This window comes from Struthio camelus, chromosome 3, assembly GCF_040807025.1.
Source record: "Struthio camelus isolate bStrCam1 chromosome 3, bStrCam1.hap1, whole genome shotgun sequence".
NCBI classification, from domain to species: Eukaryota; Metazoa; Chordata; class Aves; order Struthioniformes; family Struthionidae; genus Struthio; species Struthio camelus.
The window spans coordinates 106,290,849-106,306,210 of record NC_090944.1 but is presented as its reverse complement, the minus strand read 5'-3'; the positions used below and the strand labels follow the sequence as shown (position 1 = coordinate 106,306,210).

Below are 15,362 nucleotides of genomic sequence, written 5' to 3'. Positions count from 1 at the left end.
AAGCTATATGCTTCAGCATCTGTGTGTCCTCCCAGGTGGACAGGTTCAGAACAGGAACTGTAAGACTCTGTGGACTGTCTAACTATCAGAGAACGTTTGCGTTGCATATAGTGAGACAATGAGGTTTCTGTCACTGCCACTCTTTCCCATGTCCCATTTGACCACGGGGAGGAAGTGAACCGTGATGAAAGATGGACAGCATTACCTCATGGGCTGAGTCCGCAGAGCTGTCTTCAAGTCTTCAACTATTTTATTTTTCATTTCTGTTTCTTCTTCATCAAAAGCATACAGAGTCTGCATCTGTTCAGAAAAACAGAAGACAGTTACAAAAGCTCGGGCTACTTGGAAGTTAACAGACAGACAAGAAATTATAAACAACAACTATCCCATCTCTCCATGCAGAGATGCCTGCTGGTCTCTCACCAGGAAAGTAGCGCCTAAGCTACAAAACTGAATCCAGATGAGGCTACTCATGTGGACTGGCAGCAGCATACTGCCTTGACACACTGGCTAAACTAAGATTCTCAGATTTCCCTCTAAAAATTCACTCTTGCCAGGATGCCCTCAGAAAATAGTGTCTAATTTGGTACAGTAATCTGTTGTGAGGATCTACAGATATGTGAGGCAAAGTTTGTAGGGAGACATAATACCTTTCATCAGACTGACTGATATGGCTGGAAGTTTAAAAAAGAAAAAAAAGAGAGAAAGGAAACAGACTTGTCTGTCAGGTTTCAAACCATATAAGCTTTCTCTTCAAGGCACTAGAAAGCCTTCAAGTGCCCTGAAGAATAGTGCATGTACCTGAAAGTTTGACTGATCTCCCCCACTACAGTTACATTACCTGGTCTAAGATACTGATTCTCCCTATCACATTGCCTTTGCTAATTAGGAACGTTTTGCTACAAAAAGCTTGAGCATCATAAAATCTCTATCCTTGTCTATCACAGCACAGAGACTAGGGCCTACCTCTTCATATATTTTTCTTATTGGGATCTACCTTCTCCTTTTTCCCTCCCTGGTATGCAGCCTGAGATAACTAGACCTTGAAATCAGCTGGAACGGAAGATGCTGAGGATCACTGTGAACTGTGTTAGACTTGATGAGCAGGCTACACAGAAAAATGATGTTCTCAAAAATCAAATAATGCAATTAAAAAAAGCTGAAATGTCAGGAAATCAGGATTGCAGATATACACTCAGCTCCAACACAACCTTGTGCTGTAAAGTAGGATTCTTCAATGCCCTTCACATGTGCAATTCAGGCTCACAGCTTCCACACTAAGCATTTTAAAAAGTCAAGTCTCAACACTGGAATGTCATAGCCATGTCTTCTTAGCCTCTTTAATTGTGAAAGAGAGAGGATAAATACCTCTCTCACTGGCACGACATCTGGGGAATATCAATAAGTGGTGTTTGGAAAGCAGCTCTTGACTTGAACTCCTTCTCAAATGAATACTTTGATTAAACCAATATCATCTATCAAGGTTCCCATACTACACCTCCCTGTGGTGGAATCTGAGCACCCACAATTATGGCTCATTACAGCAAAATATTCAAGTCTTTATTTTACTATTTAGCAAGCACCAAAGAAAATCTCACTCTCGCTGGAACTTCCTTTAACCACCCCCCACCCCCCTGCCAATACCTCACTTCCCTTGGAAATGTTCCCACGTTGCTTGCTTTTGCAAACCATGTGGTGCCAACACATGTCGGATCCTGAGGGTGGTCATTTGGCTACATGCCGTTGCTGTCTTATGCTGTACAGCTGGCATAAGGAGATGTGTTTAACTCTAGGGGTCCTCTCTCTGATCCATGCTAAAGTCAAATTCACTCAGTAACGGAGCGAGCTATTTCCTGCTCTAATGGAATGACAGAGCGCTACTGATGGAAAACGAGCCGATGACGTTTTATCTTTTGCCAGCATCCCCCGACAGCCAGAAACATAAATTGAAATGCTTAAGCCAAGCCATATATGATCCCCCTCTTTGAAAAATAAACAGAAATCCTGAACAGGCATTATGGAATCTCAATGGCAGTCCTGGGGTGTGATTTGGGGCTTGATTTGTATTTTCTTGGGTGATGGCCCATCTGGTCATCTTTCCTTTGGCCCATAAAGGCTCCTTTGAAAGGCTCCCATTCCTACAAAGGCTTAATTTCTCCTCTGAGCCATTGTGGGGGAAAAGCAAATGGATGGCAGGAAGGTGCTCAACAGTATTTCGTTGAGAGTGAAAAAGGCCCTTTTCCAAATGAAACAAATACAAATAATCCTGCCTTTACAACAGAGAGTGATTATAGAAAACCCCTTTTCTAAAACTGCAGGCAGCCAAGAGTCCTTCATTTCTCACTCCTGTGCATGGCCAGGAACTCAAATCCTCATGCCCTCTCTAAAGACAGATTGGTCATGCATTTACATTACATGAAATAGCTTTCACTGCAAGAGTTACAGAAAACATAACTGTCCCCGGGAAACAGAGGGGAGGGAACTGTCATTATCTGAGGCTGGATATCATTAACGTGGTTGACTGATGAATCGCTTTCCTGAACTACCACTTGCACTCTAGGACGAACGTCTGCTGCACTGAGGACGCAGCTAGCTAATATCTGTTAACGAAGCATCCTAAGAAGCAGCAGCAGAATACTACCAGCTCCTTACCCACTCTCTAAAAAGCAGTATACATAACAGATGATATATATATACAGATGATTTTTGAAAACCTGGCTCACTTTAAACAGCAATATCTTAGTTTAATTAAAAGCACAGAGTAAACTCCCATGCCTTGTCCTAATGACTAACCAGTCCCCTAAAATCCTGGAAAGCTAAATGCAGTACCATAAAGACACTGCATGAAGCACAAAAAAAAAGGAAATGACTAGCAGCAGAAAGAGACTATAAAAACAACTAAGTTTCACTTGCCAATCTCACACAAATGAAAAGAAAAAAGAAAGAAACAAAATAAATAGTGAAAAAGTAACCTGGGCATTCTGATTTATCTTTATAGTCCAAGCTGTGTCTTTAGACCTCATCTACAATCATAACTAACAAAGCGGTATCACTATTGAAATTACTTCAAATCCATAAATAAATAGAAGTGAAATTAAAATTGGGATTTGACAAAGAACTATTTTCTTTCATGCCTCCTGTGACTTGTCTTGATAATACTCCTTCAAAACATTTCTTCAAAGAAAAGAGTAGTTGAAACTCAGGTGTTCAGTACCTCTAACTACATTAAGATTGAACTAAAAGAATAAATTATGAATTGTAAATGTAATTAAAAAAATTGAACTTTTTCAGCAAAGGGCAGTTTAACACAGATGTCACCTAATGCACACGGGGGACAGAGCTATCTACCTGCTAGAGTCTGCTGAAAAATGTATTTTCATGAAGCTGTTTTGCAAAGAGCAAATGCTTTCTGATTCAAGGAGAAGGGCCTGGTTACACTGTATTTATTACTCTTGACCCCCATCTCATGCTCTCAACCGCCCCAGGTCTCCAGAAAGGCTGGATCTGCAGCCACTGTTCACCTGAAAATCCCTCTGTGGAAGTGCAAATACACTCTTGTAAAAACAATGTAGTGGTGTCAGAAGCTTTCCTCCCTCTCCCCTGTGAAGCGAGAGCCGTGTTTATTTGTGCTGCCAAGCAGACAGCATTGGGGTGGTGAGGGGAGGAGCAGCACAGGGAGATTTCTTTACATGTGCTATCAACAGGGCTGCTGCTGCATTTTTATGAAGACAAGTTCTGTGTGCTGATGAATCAGCAGAAGATGACAATGACCTTGATATGGGAAAGGGCTCTGTTGGCAGGCAAGTCACCAGCATTATTCATAGCATTTAGACATCAGATGACAGAGTTTATGAGCACATTTCCAAAGAAAATTTGGAGGCTCCTATTTCTAAATTAAATAGCATTAGCAGCCATCCTTTTTTTTTTTTTTTTTTTTTTTTTTAAAGGGACTGGCCTGGAAGACACTCTAACAACTGATCTTCCTTTCAGTCAGGCAACTTGAAGGAGGGGACATTCCCCCAAAGGAATTGCACACTACAGGTTAGTAAAGAGACTGAAATTTTACTGCTATATACTCTTGTGAGAATTAGAACCAAAACTATTAAAATCTATAAAGTCACAGTTGACAGAAACAATTGTGGGAACAGAACCATGCCTAAAATGCATGGCTTTTTGAACTGGAGTAGGAATCTGTGACCTCAAGCCTACTGTGAGAGTGCTTCCTAACATAATGGTCTAAGGTTACAAGTAGGGAATGTCAAACATGTCAGAAATCACCACATTGCTCTCAAGCATAATCTATGCGAGACAGATATGACGGGTAACACTGCAGAAGATCTCAGAAAATGATCCTTGAGCACAGTGGCCTTGGCCTGTTGAAATCCACAGAACATACTTAATGATATCAGTGAGATAAAGGTGCTATTTTAATTTAAGAAGTGGGTAAGGAGAACTATTTTGCCCAGCTCATACATAAAACAGAACATCATAATTAAGTAAAAGGATACAGAAGCAGCTATGAAAGCTCCATATAAAAAGATTCTTATGCAGTTAACTCACAGGAGACGCAACAATTAAGTTTTACTAAGAAAACAGGACTTAAACCATTTTAAACTAACACTTCTGTAATTATTTCTACCATTTCAAATCTAATACTTCTTGCAGTAATTCTAATTAAAATATTGTTATTCCTGCTCATGCCCAAGAGATGGAAACTGAAATAGACCAGACAGTGTCAGTAAGCAACATGAAACGTGTTTTTCTTTCACCACTTATGAGCCAAGTCTACTTGGAATAAGTAAAAATAAATAAATAAATAAACGCCACACCACTAAATTTGGGAGAGAAATTTTAAGGGATCTAAAATAACCATTTGCAAGTTAAGAATCTCAGAGGTCTAAAAAATAATGAAGAAAACATTACTTTTAAAGTGTGCTAGAAATGGTTCACAGCTGGGTTACTCCAGTTTTCCACTGATACAAGTCCTGTGAAATCAAGTCTAATCACCTGCCTAAAAGTGGAGCAACTAAGTGGCAAATCAGGAGTAGGGATATTAATCCCCAAATATCTTTTTAATACCTCAAGCATGAGAATAAATCATAAGGCCTGAAGCCAAAGAAAAGGTTATCAATTACTGAATGTTGAGGCATGCAAACAACATTACTAGGGCTGGTGTTTACTGGTGCTCTTAAAACGTGCTTAAAATTAGAAATATAGGCCAAAATACAGTCTCATTCCATGGAACTACTCCAGGTTTACAATAGTGGCATTTACATATTCACTCCAGATTTATATCAGAATCATTTAAAAACTAATCCAAAAGCCACTGAAAATAATGGAAAAACTTTTGGTAGGTTCAAAAGGTCTTGGATCAGATATTTCCAGCTGTATTTGGCTGGTTGAGATTGCAAGGTTTCACACTTGTTTTTTGTTAGTGGTCCTACTAAAGCAAATTTGTTCAGTGATTAAATCAAAGTACAGTGCCATGCCAGTCACAAAAGCTCAACCTCTTTTCTCAAAATCAGCCCATATTCTTTTCATCTGTTCATTCTGCCCCAAGAAAATCAGGCATGAAGGAAGGTGGTCATTTTACTTATTCGTGACTCACAACAGATAGCAGCTCTTCTTTTATCTTCTTACAGTGAGTTATAAGGGCTTGCAAAATCTTGGTGTTTTTTTTTTTTTAAACAAGATATATTTCACCAAGAGAAATACATAAATATAGATACATTAAGCACTCATTGAGGTATTATTAATACTATTAATAATCTTACAATTAGAATATTAACATATTATATATAATTGGCAAAATTACTTTTCAGCTCATAAACATGATATAAAAGGTGCAAAAAACCTTTCAGAAACAAAACATTAAAGCATAAGTGAACAGGCAAGGTTTATTTATTTAAGATACTAGGAACTGAATTCTATCATTACTTCTGCATAATTGCCAAAAAACCCTGAGTAGATATTGCTTACAAATAACCAGAGGCAAAATTTGACTATCAGAGAATCACAGAATCACAGAATGGTTGAGGTTGGAAGGGACCTCTGGAGATCATCTAGTCCAACCTCCCTGCTCAAGCACGGTCCTCTAGAGCACGTTGTCCAGGACCACGTCCAGACGGGTTCTGAATATCTCCAGCGAAGGAGACTCCACTACCTCTCTGGGCAACCTGCTCCAGTGCTCTGTCACCCTCCCAGGAAAGAAGTTTTTTCTCAGATTTAAGTGGAACTTCCTGTGGTTAAGTTTCTGCCCGTTGCCTCTTGTCCTGTCACTGGGCACCACGGAGAAGAGACTGGCCTCATCCTCTCGACACCGCCCCTTCACATACTTGTACACATTGATCAGATCCCCCCCTCAGTCTTCTCTTCTCCAGGCTCAACAGGCCCAGCTCCCTCAGCCTGTCTTCATAGGAGAGATGCTCCAGTCCCCTCAGCATCTTTGGAGCCCTCCGCTGGACTCTCTCCACTAGTGCCATGTCTCTCTTGCACTGGGCAGCCCAGAAGTGCACACAGCACTCCAGGTGAGGCCTCCCCAGGGCTGAGGCAGAGGGGCAGGATCACCTCCCTCGACCTGCTGGCAACACTCTGCCTAATGCAGCCCAGCATACCACTGGCCTTCTTGGCCACAAGGCCACATTGCTGCCTCACGCTTAACTCGTCGTCCACCAGCACTCCCAGGTCCTTCTCGGCAGACAGAGCTGCTTTCCAGCCTGTACTGCTGCATGGCGTTATTCCTCCCCACGTGCAGGACCTTGCACTTGCCTTTGTGGAATTTCATGAAGTTCCTCTCCGCCCACCTCTCCAGCCTGCCCAGGTCCCTCTGAATGGCAGCACAGCCTTCTGATGTGTCAGCCACTCCCCCCAGTTTAGTACCATCTGCAAACTTGCTGAGGGTGCACTCTGTCCCTTCCTCCAGGTCATCGATGAATACATTGAACAAGCCTGGAGCCAGGACTGACCCCTGGGGGACACCGCTAGCTACACACCCCCAACTAGACTGTGCCACTGACCACAACCCTCTGAGCTCGGCCATCCAGCCAGCTCTCAGTCCACCTCACCGTTCACTCATCTAGCCTGCACTTCCTGAGCTTGCCTAGGAGGATGTTATAGGAGACAGTGTCAAAAATCAAAAATTCAAAACCTAAGATCTACCATATCAAAGCTGACTAGTGGACACTACAGGCAGACATCTATAGGCTTGTGCTCACGGCCAGCTCTACTGGATGTTTCAAAGGAAGATACACGTTACATAGCCACTGAAGGAAAATTAAAGGAAGCTTTCCTAAAAATTCTGATTGGCTTGTGCCTGATGCCTAAGGCATTGAAGCCTTATGTTTCTCTGTTTATCTACTCTTACATAAATGGATATCTTATCTTTATCTTATATAAACACTTACCTTATCTTTAATTATTCTCCAAACCAACCTCAGTGTTATGGAGATTATTTAGAAATAAATTTTAAAACACACAACAAAATAAATCTTTATAGTTTTCAGCTGACTGCTTTTCTGTTTCATCAAATATCCCTTTGTTCTTCTATTCTGAAGGGTAAACAGCGGACCTGCGCTCCTTTCCCCCCACCAATTTCATATAACAGTATATATCCTCACTTACAGACTACACTTAAGCTCCTTTTGAAGAAACAAATTATTTCAGCTTTGCTCAGCCCAAACAGCAAACTGGTCTACAAAGCAGCTCACTGTAGTCAAAACTACAGTTCTGGAAAAAGACACATTAAAGCCTCACTACTTCAGACTGTCTAGCCCAGCCAACACACATATGCAAGTGTGTACATTTGCTGAAAGCTAGCTTTGCATTATCACTTCTCAGAATTTCCAAAACAGGGGTGGTCACAGCTTAACTACCTTTGTGCGCTACCAACACCATGACAATCTCTTCAAGACCATCATGGTCTACCACAGTTTAAAGCCTGTTGAAAGTTGCTTTGAATCATACAGGAGTCAACTTAGTTCTAAAATTAGTGGAGTTCAAAAAGGGCATAAAGCCATTTTTGTCCCTTCTTTTCAGGTTCTGTGCCAAGAACAGAGATCTAAGGATCAGGTCCACATTCTGTGACAGGCTTTGCAGCCAGCATGTAAATCATCTTAGAAGTTCTTCAGAACTTTCTTTAAATATCATTCAAAAAGAGAACAGAGGAAAGGAGGGAGGGACAGCAAGCAAGAAAATAGGACTGTAATACAGAACAATTGCTGACTTTTAAAATCCAAAATACAGCGATGGGATCACATCTTATTACTCCCACTCTGAGCTTTCACTCCAGAATCTAATTTGATTGCCTTCAATGTTCTGAATCACAGAAATAAAAACTGGAAAATGCCTGTATTGTTATCTAATCCGTTCTTCTACCGGAATAAGGCTTTCTTAATACCTACACTCCTCCTCTTTTCACAAGTCCAATTTTAAACGAGTCAAACACTTGGCCTAACATTCCTCTCCTTCAGGGACTTTTTCCTAAAAAAACCAGTTCTCTAGGGTAGAAAATCTTCCCTGCTGTTCAGGAAAGGTAACTTACTGCTGCCATGGAGTTGATGCGGTCAATGTAGTAATCTGGCCAGCTGGTAGCAAGCTTATTAGGATCCTCTTGTTCCTGAAATAAAAAGTTAAACAAGGTTACACAAGAAGCCTTACTAGATGAAGTCCTCTGTGGAAGCATCTGAGATTCTTCACTGCATTATTCTTTATCGCATTAACTCCTCCACATATTTTTATATAATGTGTGTAGACTTGCAGCATTTATTACAAACATTTCTGAAAGTGTAACGTTAGCACCGTCACCACGGTGTGTTAGAGAGAAAAAGAACCTCCTTCAGCCAAAGTTATTAAACACAGAATTATAAAATTTCATGGAAACAGTTATCTTTGGTGCCTGAGGGGCAAATCTCAGCCCCTTCAACACACTAACCACATTCCCAATTAGGAGATTTACAGATACATTTACATTTACAGATAATAGGTTTACATTTTACAGTTTTATACTGATAGATCTTAGAAATTACCCTACTACTGCTCAAGTGATGGTGGGATTCAAAGGGTTCAATATCTGCAATGGAGAAAAAACTGAATGAAGGAAACTGAAAAGAAGTCAAAAGATTGCCTCATTTGTGATGTGATAAACCACAAAACTTAAGCACAACCTCAAAACATCCAAAGGAACAGAACAGCATCCTATCAATTACAGAAGAGCTCTATTAATCCCTCCATCCCCACCTCCCAAACAGCTCATCTTAAAGCTTCTTCACTAGACTAAGCTCAACCAAGCTTGACTTTCAACAAAAGACCTATCTCTACTCAGGAACCAATTATTTCTGGTTCCTTGGCTGGTCTATTTATTTATAGACAGACATCTGTAAGTATCCCCTATTTCTCACCGACAAAATAGGGATCGGTTTCTAGGATCCCAATCTCCCACCATAAGGTAAAAAGTAACTCGTATTAAGACTCAGTTGAAGTTACTCTCAGTATATGATAAGAGATCGAACCACCTGACATCCTAAGGATGTCCAAAGATGGATAAAGAGTGTATGGATCTAACCAGTGCTGTCTGTGTATGAATGTTTACTCATACTAGAAAAGTTAATCTGTGGAGGATACAGAGAACAATATTAAATGCATTGCTCTGTAAGAGTACCTCAGCCATTCCAAAATTGTTTGGTTTAGAGAAGAGAAATAGCTCTACACGCTCCTTGCTGAACCACGTTCAGAAAACACCTTGCTATCTGTCAAGTTCCTTTCAGACTACATCCCAACTCACATAGCAACAATTCCATACAAATCGAAATCTTCACATTTAGAATTAAAAGCAAAAGAGGACTTAGATTATTTCCTTTCCTTCCTCTCATTCACCTGGACTTTTAACATGTGAACTAAAGAATTATCTCCAACCATGATAATAACCAAATAGAACAGTTCTGTTCCTGTCCAGCAAAGGACTGCCGCAGAGACACATCCCAGGCAGTTCACAACTCTTTTAAGACTACCACCCTGTGAAAAGTATGGGAGGCTGTCAAAGTGGTAAGAGATACCAATTTTATTCAGAGTCGCTATGCATCCCCCACCTCATAGCAATAAATGGTACAATTAAGTACAAGGTGACTTTTCTTGAAAAAAGCGAGCAGTTTTGCTGCTTTGCCTTTTTTTCCTTTTCTGGTCACAATCAGCAGCAATCTGCTAGACCCAAATCCATGCCAGTCACCACAGGCCACAAATACACAACTCCCTAACAATAGCCAACCAGAATTTCCACATCACGTGTTATTGGTACGCTACCTTTCAACACCTGTCTTCTCTACAGAATATAAAGTGGCAATGACAACGCTGACTATTGTATTGATTTCAGCAGACCTTATCTCTTATGCAAAAGTCAAAATATGACCTTGCTGAGGGGAAAATAAATCAAAAAATGCAGTTGATAAATGCAGCATTATATTTAGAAGATAATCTTATCAACCTCAAAGAGGACAACAGGGAGGGGGAGCTAATCCAGAGACAGAAAAATAAAGGTCATTCTGCAGGGAACATAGAAACCTGATTTTAAAGGTGAACCAGGTTAAGCCACCAATCTGAAGTACAAGGTGTACTGATATGCCATTCTGAAAGTTTTCCCTGCATAGAATTCTAAAAGTGCAAGTGGCAGGTATAATTGTTTGTGGAGTACCAGGGACCAGAAGATGGTCAGAACATAGAATACATACATATGTTCCCCACACCTCTTTTGCTCACATTCTGAACTCCAAGCAAAGAAACAAATATGGACAAATTAAGGACTGCCTATATCCATTCTTCATATCTCAGAATAAACTACAATATTCTTTCTCCCTAAAATTCTTCAGAAAAAGAAAGCATAAATGTTAGAATACCATAATTCATCTTTCTAGATGACTTAGACATGCAAGTCAAAGAGCATCAGGATAGATATGCCAAGCATTAGCATAGATATGTTAAGTATCAGGACTTCCACTGAACCCAAACCATGTGAAATTTCACAGTCAGAATCAAGGCTGAGATGACTCTGATCCCCTAGAGTATATCCACATCTTGGGTTAGCTCAGCAAATAAGACAAGGCCCATGGTATATCCTGCTTTTGACCGTTCTCCATCCAGTACAAATTGGTCTGAACTTGAAGCGCACAAGGTTTGTGTTTTTGTTTTTGTTTTTTTGATTAGGATTGAGAGAAAACTGGTTTCAGTGAAACAGAGCAAGTGCGAACTTTTTTTCTGAATAAAAATCCAGACTCAGCCTGGATACTGGTGAAGTTAAAAAAAAAAAGTTTCATCTGATATTCCTCTATGCAGCCTTCCCTTTCTGAAGCTGTTTTGGCCCGGATGCAAACAATCTGACAAATAAGCAGGTAAGTCCATCTAATCTCAAGAGCCCTCCACAGTCCCTGTTCAGACCAGAATTTCATGGCTATCAACACATGCTATGCTTCACTGGACCAGATATGATTATGTACTTAAAACCTGACACACTACTTCGATTATGAAGTACCCAAAAAACAATTCTTGCACAAGTTACTTTTACTTTGGATGAACATACAGATTTTTATTGAAACCCCTCTAAACATTAGGTGGCACAATGTTATTTATAGCCAGTCATCTGGTCAACATTTTCACAGAAGACACAAATTTGCACTAGGATTTCTTTCATACTCTGGAGCAGTAGCATCAGAGCCCCTGGAGAAAACATTTCACTGCCCAGATTATGTGAATGTTCCCCATGGTAAGCAACTGTTGTACCATGTTTCCTCTCAGAGTGGGGAAGATCAGCCAAAAACGGAAAGCAATTCTCGTTTTGGTTTTTGTGGGGTGGTGACTGGGTACTGCTTGTGTGTCTGTGTGTTTTCATTTTACGGTCTTCAGGATTTGATCCTCAAAGAAAATCCCCAGAGAAAACTGCAATACAACTTGATGATGATAAAACCCTTTTCTTGCCCCAGGAGACAGAAGGAGGGGCGGGGTGGGGAAGGTCCTAGTATCCAAAGCCACATAGGCAGCAAGAGCTGGAAACAATTACCCATCTGTATGAAGCAAAACGTCAGCTCAAGGAGTATATTAAAGCAAAGCCTTCTTTTAGCTCCTTGAATAGTGTAAATATTACATTAAAAACCAGACGTCAGCTTGCGGACTTTATAAGGAGCCATATCATTCTTCACCACAGTAAGAACTATGTAACTGCTGTGAAAACAGGATCCTGATACCATACAAGCCTGCAATATAGCCAAGGTATTATATACGCTTTGACACTAATTTGGACATGCTCCATCCCTTGGTGGAAAGCGGGACTTACAACTTCACCTAAAATAGGACTTGATGAAGTACAGCAAATATTTGGACCTTCTGAAACAATCAAAAAGAAATAAAATAAAACAAAGTACTGTGTGCACTGCTCAGCTGATCCTGAAAATCTTTTACAGAATGCTGAGAGACTTGACCCACTGGGGAAGCTGTTCGCTAAAGAACAGAGAACCTCAGGGGCTGCTATTCCGGTGGGACAAGCATTTGTGGCACAAAGACTGCCATCTTCACCGATAGAATCAGAAATTATAGACTATTCCCTTTCTCAAGAGACTTTCTGCAAAGAAGTACCAAGCACTAGAGTTAAGGAAGCAATTTGGAAATGCTAGATATTCAATGGCTTAGTGGACCATGAAAATGAAAGACCCTGTCTATCTGATTGGTGTTTCTTTCAAGACAGGTTGAGGACAGGGAAGCCTGAAAAGTAACTGCCTGCACTGAAGTTCTTTTGTGGTGAAGCACTGGGTTTCACTTTCCAGTGATGACACAACTAGTATTGTGCTGTGCACCAAATGGAACCCATCAATGTCAAGCAGTCTTCTAGAGAATGTCCTTAAAATCTGAGCGTGACAAAACAAATGTATCCATGAAATTAATAACTTTACAAGGCTTCTTGCATATAGTAAAAGGGAGAGATATGGTGTCATGACAATTAAAACTGATCCAGAAAATCACTGGCAGAGTTATAAACAGGTTAGGAACAGACATTAATCTGACACTGAATTCAGAGTTCTCATATTTCCACCACCATTTCTTTTGGGCTGTTTTTATGGGGTGTCAGCATAACCCACCTCCCTGGGACCAGCAGGTGCTTGACATCCCTGGGAGTCCAACCGTTACATGGACTTTGCCACTACCTGCACACACACTCGTGATAAAGGATCAGGGCTGATGACTCATGAAGCCTTCTAACATGCAAACTAAAATAACACTTTCCTCTTGAACAGATGCATTAAAAATACACCATATGTTACAGACGCTGTATGATAAGGGTAGATGCTATAGGGATGATGTCTATTCACTGGAAACATGACTTCCTTTTCAAAGTCATCTCTTCAGAACTGCAGAGAGCTGAGCTCACTATTTTGCTCTGTTCAGAAGAGAAGGGGGATGAGCCTCATATTTGATGCCACAAAATGCGGGGTTAAAATGTTTTATGGGCAAGGAAAACCATTTTAAGTCTTGAGCTGCTCTGCACTTTAATAAAAACAGCATGCAAAGACAGAAGAAGAATACGACATGAGGCTATTGAAATATAAATTCCTATTCCAGTTTGTTCACTATATCATGTCAGGAGACTGCATGCTCAAATTTATACTTGGGTCACAAAGAACTGAATTTGTCTGCAAAACTCACCTTAAAGTTAACATGGTGCCTCCTCTGTCAACCTACATGCATCGTTCTAGTCTCTCACAGATCTGAAAGATGGGTTATTTTACATAGCGTAAAGGATCAACATCATCACATACAGTATGGAAAATAAAGATCATGTGGCTCAAGTCATTACAAGAAGCTAACATGTTTTAAGAAAAGGGTGAAATGTATTTGGCATAATGGGTAAGTCCCTGTAGCTAGCTGTTTCATAACTCCCATTAAAATGCAATGGGAATTGAGATCCTTATTACAAATAAGCTTCCAATGAAACAATGTTTTTTGGAAAATGTCAGTTCACTGAAACTTTAACTTTTAACATGATCTACATCAGTTGAGGTGAAAGCTTCGCTAGAGAAAGAGTCTCTGTTTCTGGATGAGGCCCTCCCGCACTCTTCAGAACAACAGTTTAGCTGGCAAAACTTTCATCTGAAAGGTCTCTCAATCTGCAGGATTCAGACTCAAGTCCACGCTCTGTCCTGTTCAAAGTCAGAGACATGAACCTTGCTCTCCACATCAGTATTCCGGCCGCTATAAAAAAGGTGGGAGTCTTCTTTGCTTTGGAGACAGAGGGAGGCTATGACTTTTTTTTTTCCCCCACATTTCCGACTCTGCTCCCTTCAGATACTTTTTTAAAAAGACTCAGCTTAATGCAACAACTGTTACTAATGCTGAATATGCTACAATCCAGTAATATCTTGCACTGAAAAGTGACAAAAGTCCTTAAAGAAATTCATGCCTTAGTTTTTTCAGCCCCTCTTTCAGTGAGATCAGCAGAGACAGTGAAAATGGGACGTGGACAATTACACAGCTCCCAGTCACACAGGAAGTCTGTAGCACAGCCAAGAATCAATCTACGCTGAAGTCGTACGTCCTGCCCTCTCATCCAAAACACCGTTCCCCCTTTTTCCCATGACGGACTTTCTGACTTTTCCTGAAGTTCACTTTAAGGAGAAGTCCAGCTTTCAAAGAAACATTTACCTTTTTCATTAAAACACTCTTCACCCTATTGGCTATATCTCAGTCCAGAGCAGATGAAATTGCATAAATGAAAAGTATTTTCATTAAAGGCTCCAAACTTGTTTGATCTGCTGTGAGATGAAATACTAATTCAGAAGTGGAGCTACAATACCTCCAAGCTTTTCAGACAGCTTATGCCTCTGAAAAGCCAACCAGGTCCCAAGAGACACACATGTTGAAACAGGACAGACCATAGCACTGAGCCATTCATTAGGGAGATGCAGTCACTGCTCCGTTTCTCAGACTCTATGACTAGCATTTACACAAATACTCTCGGGGTTTTGGGAAGGGAGTTATATCCAAGCCTTTTAATCACAATTTATCCAGAGTGAGAAAAACAAACATTACTTCCCTCCCTGGAATTAAACTATGGATGTGCAGATAATAATCCTTCTGCCACAAAAACAGTCTACTGTATAAGTTACTAAAAGGGAATATTCTTTTATTACCAGACGGAGCATGCAACTGAGTAGGTCTAATTCCCTTTCATAAAGGTCAGTTATAGCCATACATGCTTCCAATTCACTGGATTATGAGGCAGGCATATTTTACCTAACAGACCATGGGGGTTTTTTTTGTTTGGTTGGTTGGGTTTTTTGTTTTGTTTTGTTTTTTTCAGTTAGTCTGATCTCTCCTGTGCTAGCAGTACC

At 40.5% G+C, this 15,362-nt stretch overlaps 1 protein-coding gene across 13 annotated transcripts in view; it reads right to left on the bottom strand.

Annotated features, from left to right (window-relative positions):
* The window catches only part of DAAM2 (dishevelled associated activator of morphogenesis 2), a 233,666-nt gene that overhangs the window by 76,462 nt on the left and 141,842 nt on the right, over positions 1–15,362 (bottom strand). For all 13 annotated transcript variants that reach the window (XM_009685220.2, XM_009685218.2, XM_009685225.2 and 10 more), the window contains 2 exons: positions 8,540–8,614; positions 206–300 (listed from right to left, as the gene is read on the bottom strand). In XM_009685220.2, the coding sequence (XP_009683515.1) occupies positions 206–300; positions 8,540–8,614 (170 nt within the window). The remainder of the gene's footprint in view (positions 1–205; positions 301–8,539; positions 8,615–15,362) is intronic.